General features: G+C 38.9%; 1 protein-coding gene across 2 annotated transcripts in view; it reads left to right on the forward strand.

Moving 5' to 3' along the window:
* The window catches only part of rab11fip4a (RAB11 family interacting protein 4 (class II) a), a 46028-nt gene that overhangs the window by 15128 nt on the left and 6099 nt on the right, over positions 1-24801 (forward strand). For both annotated transcript variants that reach the window (XM_026916028.3, XM_026916030.3), the window contains 11 exons: positions 13665-13810; positions 13896-14063; positions 16998-17132; positions 17261-17296; positions 18204-18303; positions 18879-18982; positions 20359-20499; positions 21536-21617; positions 21756-21893; positions 24046-24195; positions 24395-24538. In XM_026916028.3, coding sequence (XP_026771829.1) covers positions 13665-13810; positions 13896-14063; positions 16998-17132; positions 17261-17296; positions 18204-18303; positions 18879-18982; positions 20359-20499; positions 21536-21617; positions 21756-21893; positions 24046-24195; positions 24395-24538 — 1344 coding nt within the window. The remainder of the gene's footprint in view (positions 1-13664; positions 13811-13895; positions 14064-16997; positions 17133-17260; positions 17297-18203; positions 18304-18878; positions 18983-20358; positions 20500-21535; positions 21618-21755; positions 21894-24045; positions 24196-24394; positions 24539-24801) is intronic.

The raw sequence follows: 24801 nt of genomic DNA on the forward strand, positions 1-24801 counted from the left end.
GTACTGCAAATAATAGAGTTTACAGCCCAATTCTGGTGATCATCATCATCAAATTTACAGATGATAGATTTCCACTTCCCCACCAGTTTGGGGTTGGTCCAGATTATTCTCAGCAAGTTGTAAAGCTTGTATCATGTAAATGACGTTCCCTGATCACTTAGGATGTCTTGCAGGAGATTATGTGACACAATGAAACAGCCATGATCTCAGTGGCACTCCTTCAAGATACTGTGTTGCATTGCAACTAATACAAATCCATACCTCAGTGCTGAATGGTCCAATAGCCTGATGAAATAGATACCAATTCTTATAAAGAGGGCAAGTCTATTGCATTTCTATTGCATCTTTCATACTTTAAAAACAAAGTATCACAACACAGCTTCCATTATATAAAATTCTGAGTAAATGATATAAAACTCAATATTATTGAACTCAAATGAAGTATAATATAGTATAAATAACACATTAGATATGTAATAAAAAATAGGCTAAAATGTCATAAATTTGGGGCTCTGAAACTTCTAGTATGATGTATAATGTAATTCGCATCTTTTTAGTATTTCTGCTTACTCATTTAGCTAGAATAAACTACAAAGCATCGACCAAGTCTATACATATGTATCAGTGTTTCACAAACATTATATAATGCATTTAATATAATGCAGTTGCTGAAAGAACTAAATAAGAAATGTGTGGTTTGGAATGGTGTACAGAGGTACCACATCACAAAAAAAATTGCTAGAAGACACGTGTCGTAAATTTCTGAGACTTGATTGCTAGATAACAGGCTAATTACTTAAGAGTATGAGATTAGCACCACACATAAGTCAGCTCTGAGCTGCAGCCTCAGGACGCAGGGGTGATAAAGACATATGACCTTCAGCTTTATGTTGCTGGTAACATAGATAATGTCACACTTCATTACTTTTGCAAAGTAACTCGCCACTTATAGCCATTTCTCAGTGTTAAACCTGGTGTATGCTTACATGCACTGCATTGTGGGTAATACACACACTCACTCACACACCCAGAGTAACATCACCTGGACACTGGAACATAAAATAGCTACAATGAATAGCCAACATTATTATTTTTTAACAACAAAACCAAACTGTTTAGCTGAAGTGTGTGTGTGTGTGTGTGTGTGTGTTTGAGAATCTCGGTGCACTCCAGTGGAATTTAAGCTAAACCCAGTCGGCTCAATGCAACTGAATGAACGAGTGCGAGTCTGAACTGTGTGGTAATCTGTGACAGGGGAACGAGGTCAAACTATTGGCATGCTAATTAGCTTGTGTGTGTATGTATGTGAGTCTTTGTGTGTGTGTGTGTGTGTGTGAGCTTATTGTCTAGTCTCCATTCTTGAACTGCTGTTGGTGACCCCATTGTTTGACTCTCTTGTTGCGTCTCATTACAGTCAAAGTTGAAGATTTTATACATTTTTGCCAAGAAAGTTCTGTCAGTTCCCATTACTCTCTTAAATGTTATTGTCTATATTAGCAGTTTATTTCTCTGTTTATTCTCTCTTTACATTTTGGTTTTAGGCACTCCCAATTTGGTCATTTGCCAATTTCTACCCACTAGCTAGGTCTACCTGCTGCATCACAGGATGCAGGAAAATGCTAACTGCCTTCTTCTGCATACATGAGCTCACAGATGCCTACAAATGTTTAGTGTCACTCTGATTGACAGGTGAAAGGATAATGACATCCCTCCCACCCAGAGAGCACGGCCAGTTTTGCTCTCTTGGACTCCTCCTCGGGAGTGGAACTGGAATTTTAAATCATGCTGCTGAGTGGTGAACAGCTGGCTATAATGTCCACTATGACATCATCATAACGAACAGGAAAGCTTCACATTTTAATCTGAAATATTTTTTAAAGGGAGGCGGGGCACAGTAGCTTAGTGAATTAATATATACAATGTATATGTCACACCAACTGTATAAAAAGATCATAACCACTTTTTAAATATCAGGTAAAGCCAGGTGGCATGGTGGCTTGGTGTTTAGCATGTTTGCCCTGCACCTCTGGGGTTGGGGGGTTCGGATCTTGCGTCTGCCCTGTGTGCGTGGAGTTTGCATGTTCTCTCCGTTTTGTGGGTTTCCTCCAGGTACTCTGGTTTCCTCCCCCAGTCCGAAGATGTGTTGTAGGCTACCTGGCATTCCCAAATTGTCCGTGGTGTGTGCAATAATTTCCTGTGATGGGTTAGCACCTTGTCCAGGGTGTACCTCACCTTGTGCCCCAGGTTCCCTGGGATAGGCTCCAGGCTCCCCCAGACCCAGTGTAGGAAAAACGGAATGGATGGATGAATTTTTTAAAGGTATTAATAAATTGTGCATGAGTGCGTGACTGAGTGCGTGACTGAGTGTGTGTGGTGTACTTTGATTGACTAGATTCCTATCCAAGGTGTATTCCCCCTTTGCACCCTGTGTTTCTGGGATAGGCTGAAGGTCCACCATGACCCTGAACAGAATCAGTGGTTACTGAAGATAATCTTAGAACAGAACGCAGAATGCAGAGATCAAATGTGTTTATCTAAAGTCTACACGTTGAAAAGTAGAATTAGGTTTTGAATGTAGATTATTAAACTATTAATTAATAATTAATAATTGGATCAATAAATTAATCTACCTGCTGTATGTGTGAGATCAGAGTTTCAGATTGAGGTGGTTCAGGACTGTGTGTTCAGGTTTCCTCTTATATTATATCATATATGTGTGTGTGTGTGTGTGTGTGTGTGCACATGCTGATTGAGTGGACACTTGGGAGACCATCTGCTGTGTGTGTGTGTGTGTGTAAAGGTCAGGGAACAATAGCATGACTTCCATTGAAATTCCTCCTTGTCACTCCTGCTGGGATTTTAGCGTTCATCTGACAGCGACGGCTATTAGTTGAGCTTTACCCTTGGGGGAACAAAACATTACATTGCACCCGGATTACATGCTTTTTTCTGGAATATGGAAAATGAAACAGAGAGAAACATAATGAGAGAAAAAGTAAGCAAGAAGGAAAAAATAGAGAAAGAATAAACAAAGAACAGAGGATCCCAAATTGCATTTTACTCTTACACACACCATCCTTGCAGTAATAAACTGCTGAATGTTTATTATAGCCCTGTAAATTCAATAAAGCACTCTCCAACAGGAAAATAATCCACAGCGGGGTGGTGTGATGCATCTCAGATAGAAAGCACATTATTTTATTATATTATATACTTTCTTGTTTCTTTGTGTCACAGTATTTATCCATTTGTAATTACAGTTTTTGTTGTGGAAAGTCTGCAATGCATGCTCTCTCACCAACATTCACCTCTTTTCCCCAATCTTTCTCTTGAAGACATTCTCTGTGTTGTAAAACGTAAAGAAACATCATCATATCCAACGGTCACAAACGCTGACGGTGAAATCTCCTTCAAAAAAATTAAATAAACATTCTCCTTACATTAATCCTCACCTTAGCAAACAATTCTCTTAACAGCATTTAAAAATAATTTATAGTTAATAAGGCATGTCGGTCATTAATAAGGCACTGGAACACCGAGGGGACGCAAGAGAGTCCGTACAGCATGATGCAGTACTCATAGTGACCAGAGGTGGTGCTAAACACTGTTTTCCACTCATCGCCATCCCGGATGCGATCTAGATTATATGTGCTGCGTAGGTCTAGTCTGGTGAAAACTTGGGCTGAGCACAGTTGTTCCAGGGCTGCGGGGATACCAGTATTTGACAGTGATTTGGTTGAGTCCTCGATAGTCTATGCACGGTCGAAGGCCACCCCCTTTTTTCTCCACAATGATGAAACCAGCTGATGCAGGAAATGTGGAAGGGTGAAAGTACCCTTGTTGTAGAGCTTCTTAGATATATTCTTCCATGGTTTGTTGTTCTGTGATGGAAAGTGGGTAGATTCGGTTGCAAGGGGGAGTGGTCCCCGGCAGGAGTAATGCACTGACTTGGAGGATGGTGCCACCAGCAATGGGTCCTCTGTTGATGGCATGGATGCAGAGAGGGTGCTGCAGTGGTTATGTGGGGATTTTCAGTCAATTCAGGGTTGCCTGGTAGAAGAAATTGCAGGCCGAGCCAGAGTTGACTAGTGCTGCCAAGACAGAAACCACTTCTGAGTGTTGTACTTTCACATGCAGAGTCAGTGATTGGTGAGAAGAAGAATGAAATGGACTGTCTGTAGTGTTGGGCTTGGTTCGAGGCTTGGCATGGGAATAGCATTGTTGCATGAAGTGGTCTGATCTGCTGCAGTAGTCGCACAGATGTTCTCTGCTACGCTTCTCTCACTTGACATCACTAAACTTGGTGTGACCCAGTTGCATGGATTCCAGTGTATTGCTTACTACAGGCGAGATCTTGCTTCCCCTGGGCAATGGCCAGTTGTAGAGCAGGTGATTGAAGCATATGGTGAAATCAATCAGCAAATCAAGAGTCATTTTGTCGTCTCGGCATGCCACCTCAGTAAGTATTTCAGGGATCAGGGATACGGTGAACAGTTGTTCCCCTATTTCTTTTCCCTCTGGTGAATGGTTGAAGAAACGTTGATGCAGCTTGATAAACGAGTCATAGGAGGTCAGCTGTTCTCCTCTCTGAAACCACACCGCAGTAGCCCAAGTCAGCCCTATTCCAGTGAGGAGGCTGAGAAATACTGCGGTACGTTGCTGCTCCGTTAATCCCACCTGGCTATCGAAATATAGAGAACATTGCAGGAGCCTTTGCATTGAGAAGGTTCACCTGTGTACTTATTGGGTCGGGCTATAGTGGACATACAGCCAGGGTGGATGAGCATGACAAGACAGGGGTGGAGAGTGCTTGGGAGGTCAAGTTCACTTTAGCACCAAGCGTTGGTGGTGCTCTCCCACCAGCTGCTCTTGTGACACCATGGCATTTTGCGAGTTCTGCTCTCCTGCTGCCTCCATAGCACTGGCGAAGTAATCTGTCACAAAGAAGAGGCTGAAGCAAATGCAAATGTAGTTTAGCGTTTTATTAAAAGGCACTGGCAAACAAATCCAAAATGTGAGTCAAAAGACGTAAACAGACAGAGGTGATCAGCAGACAACAGTAGCAGGGACAAACCAAAATACAAAAACCAGGAAACAGAACGAGATCAAAAAACCAGAATATTGCAACACAGCTTGGTAAAATTAGGTATACTGAGAGTTACCTGAGTGCGTGTGCTATGGGAAGTGTAGTTCCAGATGGCCATGCTTGTAGACTGCGGTACTTTCTGGGAAATGGAGGTCATCACCAGTACCTGGGTTGACCTGACAACATCACCTCATTGTGACTTATTTTCCTATAACAGCATGCCCCATTGTATTTTATTCCTTACTCAATCAACACCTTCTGACAGGTCAGAATCAGTACCATAGTATAATAGGTTTTAAAAATGTTTTTGTATGATTTTTTTTGTATCTCTGATAGTGTAGAGTTCGATCTCATATGATTAGCTGTGGTCAATCAATAAGAAAATTGGCTCCAGCCAATGGCTGAGCTAATGGGTTGTGTTATTAGACACTGCACATTGTCATCTCCATTATATTCAGTCAGCACAGTAATGCAGCAGCAGCAGAACCTGTAATTCACCATTAGATTCTCGACAGGAGGGTAATTGCTCATTGAACGCAGTCTAAAAAAACATCATGAACCATCAGCACTTTCTTTTGCAATCTTCCAACCTCGGAAACACAAAGTTTGCCTCCCCTCCGCCTGTTGTGTTACTTTATCAGCTTGAGTAGAATTGGTTAACTGAGCACTACATGAAGACTCAAGTTTACTCAGTAGGCATTGCGGCAGTCTTCTATTGAAAATGGAGGATGAAGTTGTTTAAAAGTTTATAACAAGATCACAATGCTACAAAACTCATTTGTGTGCTTGTGTGTATATATGTGTATGTGTATTCTTCCAACTCCTTTCTGTGTCGGGACACATAATGGAGCTGTGCTGCTACACTCTACTAGCTATTTAGCAAGCCAACTAGTTAGCATGCTGATATGACTGTACAAAGTGTAAAGAGCTTCTCCAACTCCTTTTAGGTCAACATAGGTGCAGTTTGCAATAAATTTGATCGTCAAACTGCAAACTTGATCATATGATGCAACCACAATACTTTAGCTAATGTTAGCAAACCTGCTAGCTGTAAAAGTAAAACCAAACTAAAACCTTTCTGTCTGTAGGAGAACACATCCCATAAACAAATGATAACTCAAACGCCCAAAAACATATACAGAGAGAGTGGTTTTAAAGTGGCTTTGTTTTGTGACTCATAGCTCCAGTCTGTCCACACAGCCTGTGTGTGTGTGAGTGTGTGTGTGTGTGTTTATGTATGTGATATGTAGCTGTAATGGTCAACAATGATTGAAATAGGTGTGTGTGTGTATATATATGTGTGATATGTAGCTGTAATGGTCAACAGTGATTGAAATAGGTGTGTGTGTGTGTTTAGATGTGTGATATGTAGCTGCAATGGTCGGTAATGGTCGGTGTGTGTGTGTGGTACTTGCTGTAGTGGCATTGTGAGTAGGATGAATGTCTCATATGACAAGGCTTGTTGCTATGGTGTGTGTGCGTGTGCGCGTGTGTGGGAAGTACGTGTGTTACAATGTGTTTATGGGCTTATTACCAAAAGGATGCTACAAAGCTTAGCATATATTTTGTGCATAGCAATAATTTTATGCAATATTCATAAAAACGTGCACCTTTGCAACAGCTAATTTGCAAAATGTTAATGTCTAACTCTTATTAGAACTCTTGTTAGAATTTATTCGATCTATGAACGCATAAAAGATGGTTCACGCAGTTTCTACAAAAGAGAATGGTATAACTTTGTGCTAGCATAGCATGATAAGTAGCTAGTTAGTATGCTAATTAGCAGCTAGCATATAAGTTAGTGCTTTACACAGATTAGCACACTTTCCAGAGGACCAGAGGTGTGAAGTAACAAAGAACAATGACTTTTTAAGCATCTGTACTTTAATTTAGTTTTTCTTTAACCTAATTCTTTTTTACTTTCGCTAATATCGCTACATTCTACTAACTTCATTTCAAACACTACCTTTGTAAAGTCATAAGGTGACTTTTTAGCATCAAGAAATCTAAATTCCTAACAAATCTAAACTTTAACACATGAAAACTTTATTGTATTTATCAAGGCAGCTCGTTTTGTGACAGCTAGCTATTAGCATAGAGCTAGTTTTTATCATCGGAGTTAAAAAGTGCTAGCTAAAGTTTGCGATTAGGAATGAAGCTGTTGTTCGTTAGCTTTAGCTAATGTTATGGTTCCTTGTTTCCTTGGTGAAATCGGCACTAATTTATCATCGGTAATTAACATCAGTGTGTAATTTGAGGTAAACATCTTTTGTTTTTTGTGAATTATGCTTTTACTTTCATACTTTAAGTAAATGTAAGAGTTTTCTACACTTTTCTATTTTAATGCGCCTGAAGAATTTCACCTCTACAGAAGACACAGGGACGCTAAACATATTTGACTAATATCTCAGTGTTACAGGTAACGTAGCTATAATTTCATTACATGCTCATCTAAAGTCATATCAACACTCAATGATAAAATAACCGCTATCAAAAAACCCCATGAGAAGTGAATCGGTGTGTTTAAGTGTTTTTCTGAAAAATATTTGAGTAAGAACAATAAATAGTGATGAACTTTTGGGAATGGAGCCATTTTCTCTGCTCTGTCACCTCAGATTTCATGGAGGAGATGAAAAAATAAAAGATTAATTACAGCTCATTCTTAACTCTACACACACAGACACACACACACATACACTGTCCTCTCTTTCTGGCCTCTCATCTAGACTCCACAGACAAAAACATGTCAATTATTGATTGATTTTTTTATTTGTATTTCACGTCTCTCTCTCTCTCTCTCTCTCTCTCTCACACACACACACACACACACACACATAAACCTCTCTCTCATTCCATCTCTCCTTCTACTTAATGCCTCTCTCTCTTTCTTTTCCTCCATAGTCTCTTCTTTTTCAACTTCCTTCTCCCATTTTTCCTCTTTCTTTCTCTTTTTTGCTACCCCTACTGTGTATATCTCCTTCTATCGCTCTTTCTGTCTCTGTCTGCTCAGTGGTAAAGTCCTTAATTAGCTGTGTGCGTGTTCAGATTGAGGCGATTTATCACTGTGTGTTCAGTGTCTTTTATTAGATTTCAGATTGCCTTTATCTAAGGAGCCTATAGCCTTGTGTGTGTGTGTGTGTGTGTTTGAGTAGGTGGCTGGGTGTCAGTATTGTATAAAAGCTTCAGAGAAACGTTGATACTGCCTCCGCAGCCACTGGATCTTAAGCTACTGGAACTTCTATAGGAGATTTTGAAGCGACGTGTTAAACAGCGCTCTGAACCACCATCATCAAAACACCAGCTGAGGGAATAATATGAATATTATCTTTTGGAAGAACATTGTTCATTGCTCCAGTACAGTTCCAGAGACTTGCAGAATCAATGTCTATGCACAATGAAGCTGTTGTAGCGGCTCACGATGGCCCAATAATTTACCAGTACTGAGAAATTATACTTAAATGAATAAAAGTATAATTTCAAGAGTATGATAAAAATTAATGTGATGTTTTCATGTGAAAAGTAACTTTACCTACTTTTCTTATCTCAAATTGTTAGATCATTTTGCTTCTATGGCATCTATGTTGTTTTGACTGAGATTGAAATATCATTCAATATCATTCTCTTTACGCTAGAATTTGACTTGCTGCCTAGCTTATTTATGTTAGCTATTGGAATTGATGCTGGTCTAACTTTTCCGGCATTAGCGAAGAAAACAGGCTAATTCAGTTAAATATAGCCAGTTAATATAGCAAATTAGCGAAACTCACCTCAACATGCCTTTTCATATTTAGAGTTCATGCCTTGTAGGGAGGCAAAGGAGACACCTCATTTTCCTCAAATTCCACACTGCAGTCCGGTGGCTAATCACCCTTCAGACACACACTGATAGCTATAGCGCTAACTACATGGTGCAGTATGAGAAAGTCACAGCCGGGGATGAATTGGCATGATTTTTGACTTTTTTTTTCTACATAGATTGATTGAATTTAAAGAGTAACAAGTTCGCTTTTTTTCTTGGAAACGTAATTAAGAATACAAGTATTCAATTTCAATACTACTCAAGTCAACTATAAATATGCCAAACTATGTTCTTCCCGTGCTTCGGGGGTTTCCTCCGGGTACTCCGGTTTCCTCCCCAGTCCAAAGACATGCGTTGAAGGCTGATTGGCATTTCCAAATTGTCCATAGTGTGTGAATGTGTGTGAGATTGTGCCCTGCGATGGTCTGGCATCCCGTCCAGAGTCCAGTGTCCCCTGCCTTGTGCCCCAAGTCCTGGAATAGGCTCCAGGCTCCCTGTGACCCTGTGTAGGATAAGCAGTACAGAAAATGGATGGATGGATAATACAGATAATATAGTATAGTAACTACTCAAGTACTGTCCATCCCTGCACCTTACTAAGACACTTTATGTTAGTTATATTCTGAGAAACCAAGAGGAGAAACTGAGAGGCTGATCAGTTTGTCAACCCCCTTTTTTCATTAGAATGAAAGATTTCTCCTTTCTATTGGTGAGACACTTCCACAGCAATGGACATAAAATTAAAGGCATCTCGGGAAAAATGAAGTATGAAAACCTATGGAAAAAGAGCTCATCTACACACTCACAACTCTGGAACCTGATGGAATGAAAGTCATGCAGTTAGTCCTTGGTTTCTTCTTTAGTTAGTAGGTTATTTAGTTTGTTAATTAGATAGATAGATAGATAGATAGATAGATAGATAGATAGATAGATAGATAGATAGACAGATGCAGTGCATTATGGACAATAGACATGCTCCCTCACACACTATGAATAACATGAATGATGAACTATGAACACACTAGGAAATAAAATAGCCACTATCAGTCTTATTACTCTGAGAACGTCTTATACAGCCATTATCAAGAATTCTTGATGGACTTCTGTGTGTTCTCCCTTTTGTTCCCAAAATGCCTGACATTTCAGTATGAAACACTGCCTAGACTTCAATTACTAAGAGATAGTAATCATCCAATCATCCAGCAGTACATGGAAAATAGCACATGAAAGAATGAGTGCGAGAGTCTGAAGCTTTCTGTGTGAATTATTAAGATCCTAAAAGCATTGAGATGTTTCGATTCTGCTCCACCTTACACTGCACATTGCACTAACCCTTGTGTGGAAGAAGGTTCTTTGCTAAAGCTAGTAAGAGCTGGCTGTCATTTGATTATACACATATAACACAAATAGCTACACAACAAAAGGTGTTAGGTATTAAATAAAATTTGCTGGCTATACTTATACTGATGAGCTGTCATTAGAATAGCTAAATGTAAATAGCTAAATAGCTAGTTAGCTTTGAAGTTAGCTAACATCACTTCTATATTAGCATGGGTTGTCAACTTGCAGACTGCGGTCCGGAGACGGACCCAGTGGTGTATATCAGCACATCCGACTGAGTACTTGAAAGAAATACGGTAGCAGGGATGATAAACGTATGAAGACACTGGCCAGTTTTCTAAACACATACCAACTTGGCTTCTGTAGCAGATCCTGTGTTAGAGCTTATGCAATCACATGCATTTATATAAATTACTTAGCTGAAGGCAGCTCATTAGACCAGAGACTAGCTACGGGGCTAGAGAAATTAGAGTAGGGATGAGTTATCTTAGACTTTCATAGATTAGTGAACTCATGTTAAAGCAAAGATGCAGAAAGGAAATTGGACAGAGAAGTATGCATTTATTCTCCCCATCTCAAATTTAAAATAGATGTGTGTCATCTGTTCAGAGTTCATGGCGCTAGTCCAAAGTGATAACATGAAGCGCAACTGCGAAACAAAGACCAACCACTTCAGATTGTCTTATTTATAACCATAAACTAATCCTTAATGGTTAAGCATTAAAAAGTAACTGTTGTTGCCAGTCAGTCATGTTAGTTGCTTATTCAAACCTAAACATTTATGTGACTAAACCATTACAAATATTAGTTGAACTGAGCTAGCTATCTATGCTATGCAGATAATGTTTAGCCTCTTAGTGTAACAGCAGCTTATTGAATAACTAGCTAGCGGAACAATATATATTGAATTTGGCCCTCACTATTTATTTATTTATTTATTTATTCATTTATTCATTTATTTACTTATTTTTGCCTTGTCCACTACACTGCTACACTGCTCGATTAGCATGGAGGACTTTAGGGTGGCCATTTTGAATTGTAAAAGGTATGGGTCCAGAAGATGTTGTCTATTGAAAGTCTGCATGATTTATAGGAGTGTGTTTGTGTGTGTGTGTGTGTGTGTGTGTGTAGTAGTGGCCTAGTTGGGTGTGAACAGTAACAGCCAGCCATAACTCACAGATCTAATGAAGCCTGCTATAAATATCTCAGTTAGAGGAGTACATACACAGAGAGAGAGAGAGAGAGAGAGAGAGAGAAGATGATTGTGTATCTAGGCAGATTGAAGAGATAAAAATATACATAGAGAACTATTGCATATATAATGCAATACCTATGCATAGATAACGTACTCCCCAAAACACCCGCCCACACACACACAGAGCAGTGTCCTTAGTATAGAAATGTACTGGCTCACATTAATCGAATGTGTGATATTAATGTTTATGAATAGATAATGAAATGAGCATAATGTGTATGTGGTCTAACGGTTGCAAACACACACCTCCACTGGAATGTACCAATGTGCACACAGTCACTCTGACAGTCTGACAAATGCTTTATTTCACCTGTGCTACTAATGCAGTCTGCCAAATTAGATTACAAACAGAGAGAGACAGAGAGAGAGAGAGAAAGAGAAAGAGAGAGAGTGAGAGCATCAGTCTTCATTCATATTAATCCAGTACACTGTTCTGATTGGCTGAGAGCAGTAAAGAAAATAACACATAGGTTATGTTCAGACAGCAAACAAATCTTTTTTTTTTTTTTTTTGGCAAATCTGATCTGGAGAGGAAAGATTTTCTGAAATCGGCATGGCAAAAGCCCTAAGAAATAGGAAACATTAGACTTTTTCCAATTACATTCTAGCCACATTTAATCAGAGTAAAATCGGATTATTTTTTTCTTTCACCATCCGATTGGTCTACGTCTCTATATCACATATTTGTGACAAGAATAAGAAAACAGTTATGCAAAATGTAGAATGAAAGAAAAACAATGTTCAAATCAACTCACCTGTCCCATACTGATATATTCATATTTACTTCACAAGTACGTAAATGTAAATCCATCATATTTGCCCTTCTGTCAGAACAGCCATCAGGGAGTTTATTTATTTAGTCAATATCAGGTATTAAGTCATTAAGAGACCAAAATTAAACTTTGGGATTAGTTCAGACTGCTTAATATTTGAGGATTTTCAATGTGTGACCCAAAATGTGTTCACTTTCAGTGGTTTAAGTCAAAAGCAGCAAAAAAAGTCTGTTAGGCTTTAGCTTTAAGAATAGGTCTTTACGTAGACTGCTAGAATTAAAAGCCAATTTTCCGAACTGTAGTTTATATTAGTCAGTCCTATGGTTCCATGGTTTCTTTAGAAATACATTCATTGAACCATAAGACTGACTAATTAATACTTATAAATCGGTGTATAATGCATTATGAGCATGGCCATTGAAAAAGCAAGTGCATCACTTAGAAGTAATTATAACAATAATATAGATGTAACTCTAACTGTTATTATAATGAAGAATAGGTCTTGATGTGTCTTTATAAATGTATTTATAGAACAGTTCTACTTGCTTATAAATAATTATAAATGGGGCTGTAATTCATTATGAGCACGGGCTTCATAGAAAGTGTTACCCAATTTATTAGTCAGTAACTGACATGGCCACAAAACCGAATAAAATAAAACTAACAGAGCGAAAAGCTGTTTAGCTTTTGTTAATGCTTGTCGCTTGGTGTTAGCTTGTCGCTTGGTGTTAGCTTGTCGCTTGGTGTTAGCTTGTTTGTACAGACATTTGTTAATATATATTTTTTGGTAGGGGGGTGGGGTATGCATGGTGGCTTAGTAGGTAGCACTGTTGCACCTCTGGGGTTGGGGGTTCGAATTCCGTCTCCGCCCTGTGTGCTTGGAGATTGTTCTCCCCGTGGTTTGGGTGTTTCCTTCGGGTAGTTCGGTTTCCTCCCCCAGTCCAAAGACATGCGTTGTAGGCTGACTGGCATTTCCAAATTGTCTGGAGTGTGTGAATGGATGTGTGTGAGTGTGTGAGATTGTGCCCTGTGATGGGTTGGATAAGCAGTGCAGAGAATGGATGGATGAATGTTTTCTGGTTACCTTTAAAGAATAGATTAAAACTTTCTTCAATATATTTCAAAAAAATATAGTACAGCTATATTCTGATATTTATTATGCATTCTTGTTCTCTTGCTGCATAAGAGTAGTACATAGTAGTGGATTTGTTTACATCTGCTTATGGGTGGGGTTTAGGATAAGTAGTATGAATAGTATGTCATTTCGAACACACTGTGTTTGTGTAGAGTGGGGATGAGTGTATATAAAGTGTGTGATAACTGACACTGAGTGTCTATTAATCAATGCTGATTGTGTGTTGTGTACATTAATCAATACTGAGTGTGTTTGTGTGTACTGTGCGTATGCAGAGTGGTGATGAGAGCGTCGTTACGCTGCCCTGCCTGTTGTACCCTCTTGACTCTGAAATGGACAGCAGCGCGGGGTCCGAGTCATCTGATGTTCGTCATGACGACAAAGAGGAAGTCCTTGGTGGACTGTTTCTGCCTGGAAACAGGTGAATATATCAGGAGGAAAGATGGCGATGGTGGCAGTTAAAAAAAGATTCAAATCGTGCAGTAAAATAAATCTTTTCTCTGCAGTTCGTGTCAGCTTGGCTCATCGGCAGCAGCTTCTGTAATTTCAGCGGAGGAGCAGTTTGAAGATTACGGAGAAGGAGAAGATGTAGATTTTATTCCTAGTAGCCCCTGTGCTGACGACGACACACGGACTAATGGATTTTCTGATCTGGGCTCCTCACTGCCTTCCAGGTTACTGAAGCTTATCACACATACAAATATACACGCACAGACACACACTTTCTTTTCAGGACTGCATATTTTCAGGGTAAGAGGCCTGAAACAGACTAATTCGTAAGATGGTGTGTCCCAAATCCTCCATGCAGTTAGTAACACACCTTCTTTCTCAAGACAAAGACACATACAGTATCTCAGTCTGTCTTAACCAGTCATGAACAAGTCAAACTGTACTTCAATTAACCATTAACCATACATAAGCTACACATTAAATTTCCAGCTTCATTCATTTTTTTAAAGCTCCACTGTTAATGATGAAAGTAAATAAATCAGTGCAATAATCTGTGCATCATATTACAGTATTTACGGATGTACACATTGTTGTATCATCACTGAGAGCTTAATGAAGGATGGAGGATGCAATATCCACAGCAGCATCTCTGAGGTTTTTCCGCTATGTTCAATTCCATTTACAATGATGGCATAAGGGCCTGGCTCAAGGGCCCAGCAGTGGCAGCTTGGTGGTGCTGGGATTTGAACACAGCAGCGACAAGTGAATGTAATATTTAACTAGTTGCTTAGTCTATTCAGCTGCTAGTAAGTAGCTAACAATTTCTTAGGGACTTATTTGAAGTCACTCTGAATATTCAGTAGTGTTCTATTGGGCATATAGTGCACAATGTAGGGTCTAGGACACCTACATACCTAAAGGTGAATACAAATACAAATTCACTCACAGCCACTTTATTGTACAATGTCTACTGAACAAATGGAACTTAGCATAAAAGTGGATGGTCAGTTGCTGCCAAACTCTGAGGTTTGCCTGCTGTGCTTCAATCAGAACACAGAAATGACACTCCTACGCTCCACAGTGACAACTGCAGGATACATACCACCAAATCTGTGTGTGACTCATCGAACAAGTCACCCAGATTTGGCCACATGCACCCTACAATTGTCATCCTGGAACGTGGGAGTGTATTCCGTTTTCATTACTGTACTATCTCCGCTAACAGGGTTTTAGCTTAATGATATTTTTAGACGCTGACCTATTTGTACTTGTATGAAGACATGTTTTTGATGGAGACTACAAAGGATGTCTGAATAAGGGCATCTGCTAACTGCAGTGAATATAAATGTAAATGTAAATGGAGTGTCAATGTTGTGTTCTCCTTGGGCATGAAGCACATAAGGTAACCTTCCCATCTGGCCAGCAACCGATCATTTCTGCTCTTTGGACGTGCCTGATCCATCCTGATGCCCTACTTCTGTCTGGAGTTCTCATCACCTGAAAAATCACTCGCTGCTGCTGAGGATGGCCCCACAGACAGCCTAAAGATCAATGAGATTACTGTGGATGGTAACATATAGAAACCATAAAGATGGCTGGATATTCTTCCTTGGATAGCCTTAGGACTGTAATTGCTAAGAACAGTTCTGTATTCAAGTCTCCATCATTGAACACTTAATAACTTCAGTTCGATACAATAGACTTTAAGTTATAACTATAATAAATACAGCAATGACTCTAATGCTCATACGCATAAGTTACTCATAAGCTCATAAGCTCCTTTTTACATAATTGCACTTTTCGACTATATAGTATACAGTTATAGAAGAGAAATGATTTATAATCACACTATCCGGTGTCACCCAGATGAGTCTGGTTCCTCTCAAGGTTTCTTCCTCATGTCGTCTCAGGGAGTGTTTCCTTGCCACTGTTGCCTCTGGCTTGTTCATTAGGAAAAAATCTAAAATTTAGATCCAGAAATTATATATTTCTATAAAGCTGCTTTGTGAATTGTTAAAAGCACTATACAAATAAAATTGAGTTGATCTGAATGGAATAATCTGTTTTTTTAATGCTAAGGTACATTTGCCTAGGTGCTCAACCTATTGGCATTGCACAACTCCTGTTTGTGAACAGGAAACAATTTGGAATTTGGGCTAACTGTGTGAAATATTGTAAGTTGATAAAAAAAATTATATTTCCTTGTGATTTTCTTTGCTTTTATTTGCCATCGTGCTTCACTTCTCATCAGAAATGTTTGGTACTGTTAACATTTTCAATTAGTAATGTTTGTGCATAAGTGTTTGTGTAAAAAAATTAGACTATGATGTTGTATGCATCATGATGCATTTAAGAATTGATTACTTTTCCTATCTTTAGTATTGCCGTGCCTTGCAAAAGTATTCGCCCCCTCCCCATGGTGTTGAAGATTGCCATACACCAACACAACCCATCCAACTTGAAGGAGCTGGAGCAATTTTGCATTGAAGAATGGGCAAAAATCCCAGTGGCTAGATGTGCTACGCTAATAAAGACATAGACCCCAAAACACTTGCAGCTGTAATTGTGGCAGAAAGTGGCTCTATAAAGTATTGACTTTTGGGGGTGGGGGGTGAATATTTATGCACACTCAAGATTTCTGTTTTTTTGTCTTAATTATTGTTTGTGTCACAATAAGAAATATTTTGCTCCTTCAAACTGGTAGATATGGTGTGTAAATCAAACGATACAAACCCCCAAAAATTCCAGGTTGTAATACAACAAAATAGGAAACACACCAAGGGGGGTGAATACTTTTGCAAGGCACTGTACCTTAGTTCCTTCATTGTTACTGTTACTACTATCATTTCATAACCTGTTATGTAGAGTAAACACATTTTAGTTATGTAGAATGGGCTGGTTAATCATAATAGTGCTCAGTATCTAAGGGTTCATGTCCATCATGGTGGTCCATTACTGATTTTTAATGCACACTTGATTCACCTCTCTCCACATCCTCTTGGTCTTTCTATTACGTTATTATTAGACGACTATTAGATGAGCGTTACAGTCTTCAGGATTACAGAACTTAGTGCAAACAGAAACAGTAAAATATTTCATAATTTACATTATATCTGTATATGACATCTGACAGCTTTACTCTTCTTTTGTGTATATAGTGCTGGACATACACCTCAGAAAATCCGACACTTTTACAACAGTGAGCTGCTGGATGTTTATTGCTCTCAATGCTGTAAGAAAGTGAACTTGCTCAACGACCTTGAGGCTCGACTCAAAAACCTCAAAGCCAACAGGTGAGCATTTATTCTATCACTGATCAAACACTAATCCAGTGTTTCCATATTATCGCAATGCAAAATAGTTCATCTGAATGGCAGCGCATGTAGGCTACTGTCACTAACTGCTCTCGTTGCTTTTTTAGCCCAAATAGGAAGATCTCCAGCACAGCTTTTGGACGGTAAGAACGCAATATTTAATGTATAGGAGTTAAAATAATTTCTGTCATATAGTGAAAATTTGGCAGACGCCCTTATCCAGAGCAACATACAATTATCTCATTTTTATACAACTGAGCAGTTGAGGGTTAAGGGCCTTGCTTAAGGGCCCAGCAGTGGCAGTTTGGCAGTGCTGCACTCTGAACTCTCAACCTTCCAATCAGAAGTCTAACATCTTAACCACTGAGCTACCGCTTCCCTTTTCTTTTTAAAATCTTAGATTGGTAGCGACTTGCACCAATTGAACTTAAGTTTAATTGTAGCACATTGCAAATCTAAATTGCTCCTCAGTTCAAGTTTATGAATTGAACTGAATGAAAAATGGCACTTTCATACCCATTCCTACCTATAAGTCTCAAATAAACATCTGTTAAAAATCCGTCAAACCGTTTTCCTCATGTAGTATAACATTGAGCTCTTGCACTCTCACTCCCATTTGTTTCTCACCCTCTCTCACTCGCTCTCTCTCCTGCCAGTCACTATCGTCAGACTTCTTTCATTACTGAAGTAAAGACATTTGATGTATCTGAGCTGGCGTATGACATATGTATATATATATATATATCTATCTGCCAAATCTGACCCAACACCTCTTACATGATACTTTTTAAAGTTCACCTGAGACAGCTGGCTAATTTGATAGGTGTAGTGATTTGTGTAGGCATGTAGGAACCTTTTCAACACATACAGTCTCATACTGACAGGAACACAACTGTATTGACAAAGTTAAACTGGATAAATATACAAGGCACACTGCCAAAGGAGGCAGCTAAACTAATTATTATTAAATTCTATAAATGCCCTAATCTCTCTCTCTCTCTCTCTCTCTCTCTCTCTCTCTGTGTGTGTGTGTGTGTGTGTCTCTCACAGACAGCTTTTCCATCACAGTAATTTCAGCAGTAGTCATGGCAGCACTGAAGATTTATTCCGCGACAGCATCGACTCCTGTGACATTGATATCACCGAGAAGGTACAGAGAACTTCATCTCTGTACACAGAGACAATCAGTTGGTGTGTCCCAAAGTCTAGACAGCTATATATGTCAGCCACTATGTGATTGAAGGCTGTTCCATTTTGAATACAGCTAAGAATCGCAGCCTTTATTACAAAGAGTTTCAAGGATGCAACCAATGTGTCCTTTCCAGTCTTCAGTATCGCACAGTTCTCTGCAATCATCATCCAATGAAAAAAAAGGCTTTCAGACTCTAAGCAGGTATGTTGGAAGGCATGCCTGTATATCTTGGTGGGGGAAAATGTCTCCACAATGATAGGAATGTTGGATAGTTTTGACCTTGTGGGACATTTGGCTGGTCCCTGTGAGGAAAAACTGCTTTTTTTTTTACTACAAAATGCAGCTTTCATTACAAATATATAAATAAATAAAATAAAAGATGCAAAGGGTTTCCTTTAGGTTAAGGATAGGATTAGATTTAGGTGTATCATAGCTTTAATTATCTGCAATACAATGATGTAAATGGAAGGTCTTCACAAGGATAGTAAGACAAACGTGTGTGTGTGTGTGTGTGTGTGTGTGTGTTACCTCAGGTGAGTTACCTGGAGAAGAAGGTGACAGAGCTGGAGAATGACAGCCTGGCAAACGGAGACCTGAAATCCAAACTGAAACAGGATAACACACAGCTGGTTCACAGGTAGACATGTCACTATATATATATATATATACAGTTGAGGTCAAAAGTTTACATACCCTTTCAGAATCTGCAAAATGTTAATTATTTTACCAAAATAAGAGGGATCATACAAAACTTTTTGAATTTGAAGATCAGGGTAAATTTAACTTATTTTGTCATTCTGTTCAAAAGTTTTCACCCCCCGGCTCTTAATGCATGTGTTTTCCTTCTGGAGCATCAGTGAGCGTTTGAACCTTCTGTAATAGTTGCATATGAGTCCCTCAGTTGTCCTCAGTGTGAAAAGATGGATCTCAAAATCATACAGTCATTGTTGGAAAGGGTTCAAATACACAAAAAATGCTGGAAAACCAAATAATTTGTGGGACCTGAAGGATTTTTCTGAAGAACAGCAGGCAGTTTAACTGTTCAGGACAAACAAGGGACTCTTGAACAACTATCAGTAAACAAAAAAACACAGCTGTGGATCATTCAGGTAACAACACAGTATTAAGAATCAAGGGGATGTAAACTTTTGAACAGGGTCATTTTTATAAATTCAACTATTATTTTCTCTTGTGGACTATATGTAAACATCTTTTATGTGAAATATCTTATTCAGGTCAGCACTAAATAAACAATAACATGCATTTTGTATGATCCCTCTTATTTTTGTAAAATAATGAACATTTTGCAGATTCTGAAAGGGGGATGTAAACTTTTGACCTCAACTGTATATATATATATATATATATATATATATATATATATATATATATATATATATATACAAACAACATGGAATATAAAATCTTGTGTCTTCAGTATACTCCTAATTATAACAGAAGGACTTGCAATGCTGCATTCAGACACACTTGTGTGTTCATTATGTTAACAAGAATCCACATCGAAGAATCCTTCTCCTATTTTCTGATACCTCAGAGTACTGATGCTTCTCAATATGGCTGAATCCATGGCAGTTCTGTTAGAGGCCAGTGCTAACTGTAATTACAGAGTAATGCTAGTCATCCAGGATCTTTTCATAGTAATTTAACGACAGATCGGAGGGAAATGTTAATGTTTATGACAGTTCTGTCTCATGTCATTGTCAATATCATTCTGCCATTACATCTTCCACTGTTTGGATAAAAAATTACCTAGTTAGTCACCATTGTTAGCCAAAGTTATTGGCTAATTTATGCTTAGCAGCTATATGTCTCAGTTGCCTAGCAACAGTGGTCTCCAAAATAGTCATACGAACAAATATTTTGTTTAAACACACAAATCTGATCCAAGAGGAAATCACATAATCATGAATTGACATAGACACAAGTACCGCACGCATATTGTACCTCGCAGTGGAATATAGTGTGTGTGTGTGTGTGTGTGTGTGTGTGCAGGGTACATGAGCTGGAGGAGCAGATTAAGGACCAGGAGGCACGAGCAGAGCAAAATTTGGAGGAGGAGCTGAAGAGACACCGAGAGATTTACAGCAAGATGGAGAAAGACAAGAGCAACCAAATAGAGCTTCTCTCTAACAGGTACACAAACACACACACACACACACACACACTCTTTCATATGCACTCTTTCATAGAGCTCAAATAACTGCCAGGCCATATATGTGATGACCTAGTGTGTTAAAAGCTCAGAGCTCAGAACACTGAACAAAGATGTTCATGTTATCTCAGCCACCTCAGACATGTTATCTCTTCATGTCTTATTTAAATAAAGTTAAACTCTGTTCGTCTTTATCATGTCATCTAGCTCCTTACACTCAGACTCTCAAAATTAAACTCAGGCTCTGAAAATTAACAGTAGTGCTCTGTAGTGTTGGGTTCAAGAGTACTGGGTTTAGAGGAAAGGGGTTATGGGTGAGGTACGTGAAATGACAGAGTTTGCTAATTATACAAAAGATTAATTTTTAATATGAAATTCAACAGGAAGCAGTACAGCACATGCGAAGATTTGCAAATCAAAGCACATTTTTCTTTGATTTAAGCACACAGCAGGTAAAGAAAATACATTAAAACCTAGAATTTGTTTCAGCTCATACAACCTTCTGTAAACAAACACAGCAGTGAATTACAAGTAATTTTTTTGCTATATTATTTTGAACATAAGAGGATGAAGTATTTTGAAACATAGCCACTTGAAATTGATAGGCGTTATATACTGTATAATTATATACTGTATATACTATATATTACAGGAACATTGCAAAGTACTTGTTCATGGAAATGATGTTATGGGCTTGGGTGGTGTCGAAAAAGATATTTCGAGCCTTTATAAGCTGAGACTGAGACTAGCAGATGCTGTGTGCTTTTATGTATTATTATTTTTTTGCATTAGCGTTAAAGGTAATTTTCAATTAAAGGAGCACTATTCCTGCAGGCATACTCTAATGTTAAAATATATTACTGTTAGCGATGCATAATGGTAGCAGAGAGCAGATTAAATATCATTAATCATGTGGTTTATTGGAATATAATCATGTATATTATATTATATGATATTATATTGATGCAGTGTTCAAATGAACTTTATGCAATTTTTTAATAAAAAAAAATGCTCCAGAGTACAGCAGCTAGAGGAGGAGAACTCCGAGATGAAGGTGAACGTTTGCCGATTAAAGTCTCAGACTGAGAAACTGGACCAGGTGAGTGATGTCATCGTTATCATTGTCAACAGCTTCTTCATTACCATCACCATAGTTATGATCATAATCATTTTATAATGACTAGCATCGTCATGACTTTCAGAATAATCATCATGATCGTGTCTACCTTTGTTGCAGGAGAAGCAGCGCATGACTGATAAACTGGAAGACACGAGCCTGCGTCTAAAGGACGAGATGGATCTGTATAGGAAGATGATGGACAAACTGTGGCAGAACAGACACGAATTTCAGAAAGAACGAGAGGCCATGCAGGAAGTGAGACACTGCCGTCTAATCCTCAACGAATCTCCATTATCCAGCAGTCCATTTTTAAAAGAGATACAAATCTAAGTGTTTAGCTTTGTGAAAAATCCTTATAAGAATTGATGACATCACAGCCAAGTAATTTTTCTTTCAAGCGTGTTTATTGCAATAATTATACCACAGCGTGGTTACCTTCTTGAATCAGAAGGAGCTGATTCATTTTTCTGTAGCAGCACGGATCTGAATATTTACAACTGGAACATAAATGATAGCTTTATATTAATCTACTCATTCTAATACATTATTGTTCCTATAACAGCTCTATCACAGGAACATAGCTAATATTTAGCTAATAAATGGATAAAAACATGTTGTTATTGAACAAAGTCGTTGATGTATCACTTACGTTATAGCAGCTACACTATATGGCCAAAAGTTTATGGACACCTGACCATCACACCCATATGTGGATCTTCTCCAAACTGTTGCCACAAAGTTGGAAGCACAGAGTTGTCTAGAATGTTTTTGTATGTTGTAGTATTATAATTTCCATTCACTGGAACTAAGAGGCCCAAAACTGTTCCAGCATGACAATGCCCCTGTGCACAAAGCGAGCTCCATGAAGACCTGGTTTGAGAAGGTTGGACTGGAAGAACTTGAGTTTCCTGCACAGAGCCCTGACCTCAACCCCACTGAACACCTTTGGGATGAACTGGAACACCGACTGCACCCCAGTCTGGAACACCTCCTCACTTAACATCAACACCTGACCTCACTGATGCTCTTGTGGCTGAATGAACACAAATCCCCACAGCCATGCTCCAAAATCTAGTGGAAAGCCTTCCCAAGCACATATGGGTGTGATGGTTAGGTGTCCACAAACCTTTGGCCATATAGTGTATATCTCTGACATACAAACTCAAAAACTACTCAAAATACTCTTTAAAGTTTGTGTAGGGCACAGTGCTGTTAAATTCTCCACTCTGATTGGTCAGAAAGTGTTGGTTAATTTTCTGGAACAGTACAGCTCAGGCAGTAGTTCCAGCTAGCAAATCACAGGTTTATATTAATGCGCTTGTTCTATTACGCTTCTATAGTAACAGCTCATTCACATGGACTAGTATACATAATTATAAAAAAAATCCCTTGTTCATTAACAGCGTGAAACATATAGATGTTGCTCTGGCGAGGCTTTGTGTAAGGAGATATCTAACATTTATGACAGAAGACATTAATCAGTGGCTACCTTTACATGCACGTCAAATTAGGTTTAAGATCTGTATTCAGGTTGCAGCCATATTCCGAATACGATGTTTATATGCGTCCAGGCATCGGAATATTCCTGTATACGTGGCTGTAGTAAGTATGCCTGAGTTGCCGTTCCTAAATACCCAAACTACAGCTAAGCATCTGTCAGCACCCACAATTCCTTGCAGACTGAGCATGCACATATATCTCCTTTCAGAATATTGATGTAAGGTGTTCACATGCAACAAATTTCCGATTAAAACAGGCATATTCCAGTGGTGGGAATTAGAATTTAGGGAATCAGGATATTGTCTTAATCTGAATCGGACAATCGGATTGCAGCATTTACGTGACTCAATATTGAAGAATATTGCCAAATTCCGATTAATATCGGTATATTGATGTGCGTGTAAATATAGGTAAAGCTCCTCGTTTAAGTTGTCCACCATGGAGAAAATCTTTATGATGGAGGACTTTGCACTTTGTGGTTTCTCAGTTATGTGACAAGCCGCATTTATTCTTCTTATTAGCTTCAAGAGCGAGAGAATATAAAATGTAAGACATTCCACATTAACATAACATTACACATAAACAGATCAACATATGATGTCTTGTTCTTTAATTAAAGAAATGGTAATTGTTGGCATATTTAATATAGTAACACACTTGCTCTAGCCAAGTGCTACCAGGCCACGTCAGTTACACACGTGTCAGAAACAGCTACTGGTAACTAACGTGCAGCAGTAAACATGCAGGCAACGTGAGGTGGAAAATCTCTGCCGGCATGAACGCAGAGTACATTCATTACATGTTCTCTCCTAACAGTCCTTGTGGTCTCTTAATGACTTACATCAGATATTGGCTCCTCTGATTTTGTGAATGCATAATTTTTCCTTGTATGTATATGTGTGTGTAGTTGATAGAGGACCTGCGTCGGGAGCTGGAGCATCTGCAGCTGTTTAAGTTAGAAACGGAGAAACCTGGGCGTGGTAGAAACTCCCTGTCTGAATTCAGCGCTAGAACACGCGAGATCGAGCTCGAGCATGAAGTTAAACGTCTGCGACAGGTATAAAAACTCTTCAATACGTCTGCGATTGTGTTATCATATCTCATCTGCACACTGCTGTTCTGTCTAAAATGTCGTTCCAGCACTGTAGCAATCTGCAGAAGAACCTAATTATGATGAATATCATGTAGGATGATATTTTACCATCATCCCCACCCCTCTATATCACCTAATCATTTCTTCTCCACCTCTCCAACAGGAAAACCATAAACTGCGTGACCAGAACGACGATCTGAATGGACAGATTCTCAGTCTCAGTCTGTACGAGGCTAAAAACCTCTTTGCTTGCCACACTAAAGCTCAGAGTCTCGCCACCGAGATTGACAACGCATCCAGAGACGAGGTGAGACAAAACACACACATGCCAGTGGTTTGAGACAGAAAGAAAAATGAAGAGGCTAGTATAAATATATGGTTCTCATAGTCATATTTAGTATATAGTCATCCTCCTTGCTCATTCTTGGTGTGTACATTCACGTATAGGAGATTCTTCCAAGCTGAGAATAGCCTAGCAGTTTACCAGCCAGTGTTCACGACCTCAGCAATCACCTCTCTGAAAATAGGTCTAGTGAGAACTTGCATCACATGTCACACACGCTGGCAATG

Source organism: Pangasianodon hypophthalmus, chromosome 13 (assembly GCF_027358585.1).
Source record: "Pangasianodon hypophthalmus isolate fPanHyp1 chromosome 13, fPanHyp1.pri, whole genome shotgun sequence".
Lineage (NCBI taxonomy): Eukaryota > Metazoa > Chordata > Actinopteri > Siluriformes > Pangasiidae > Pangasianodon > Pangasianodon hypophthalmus.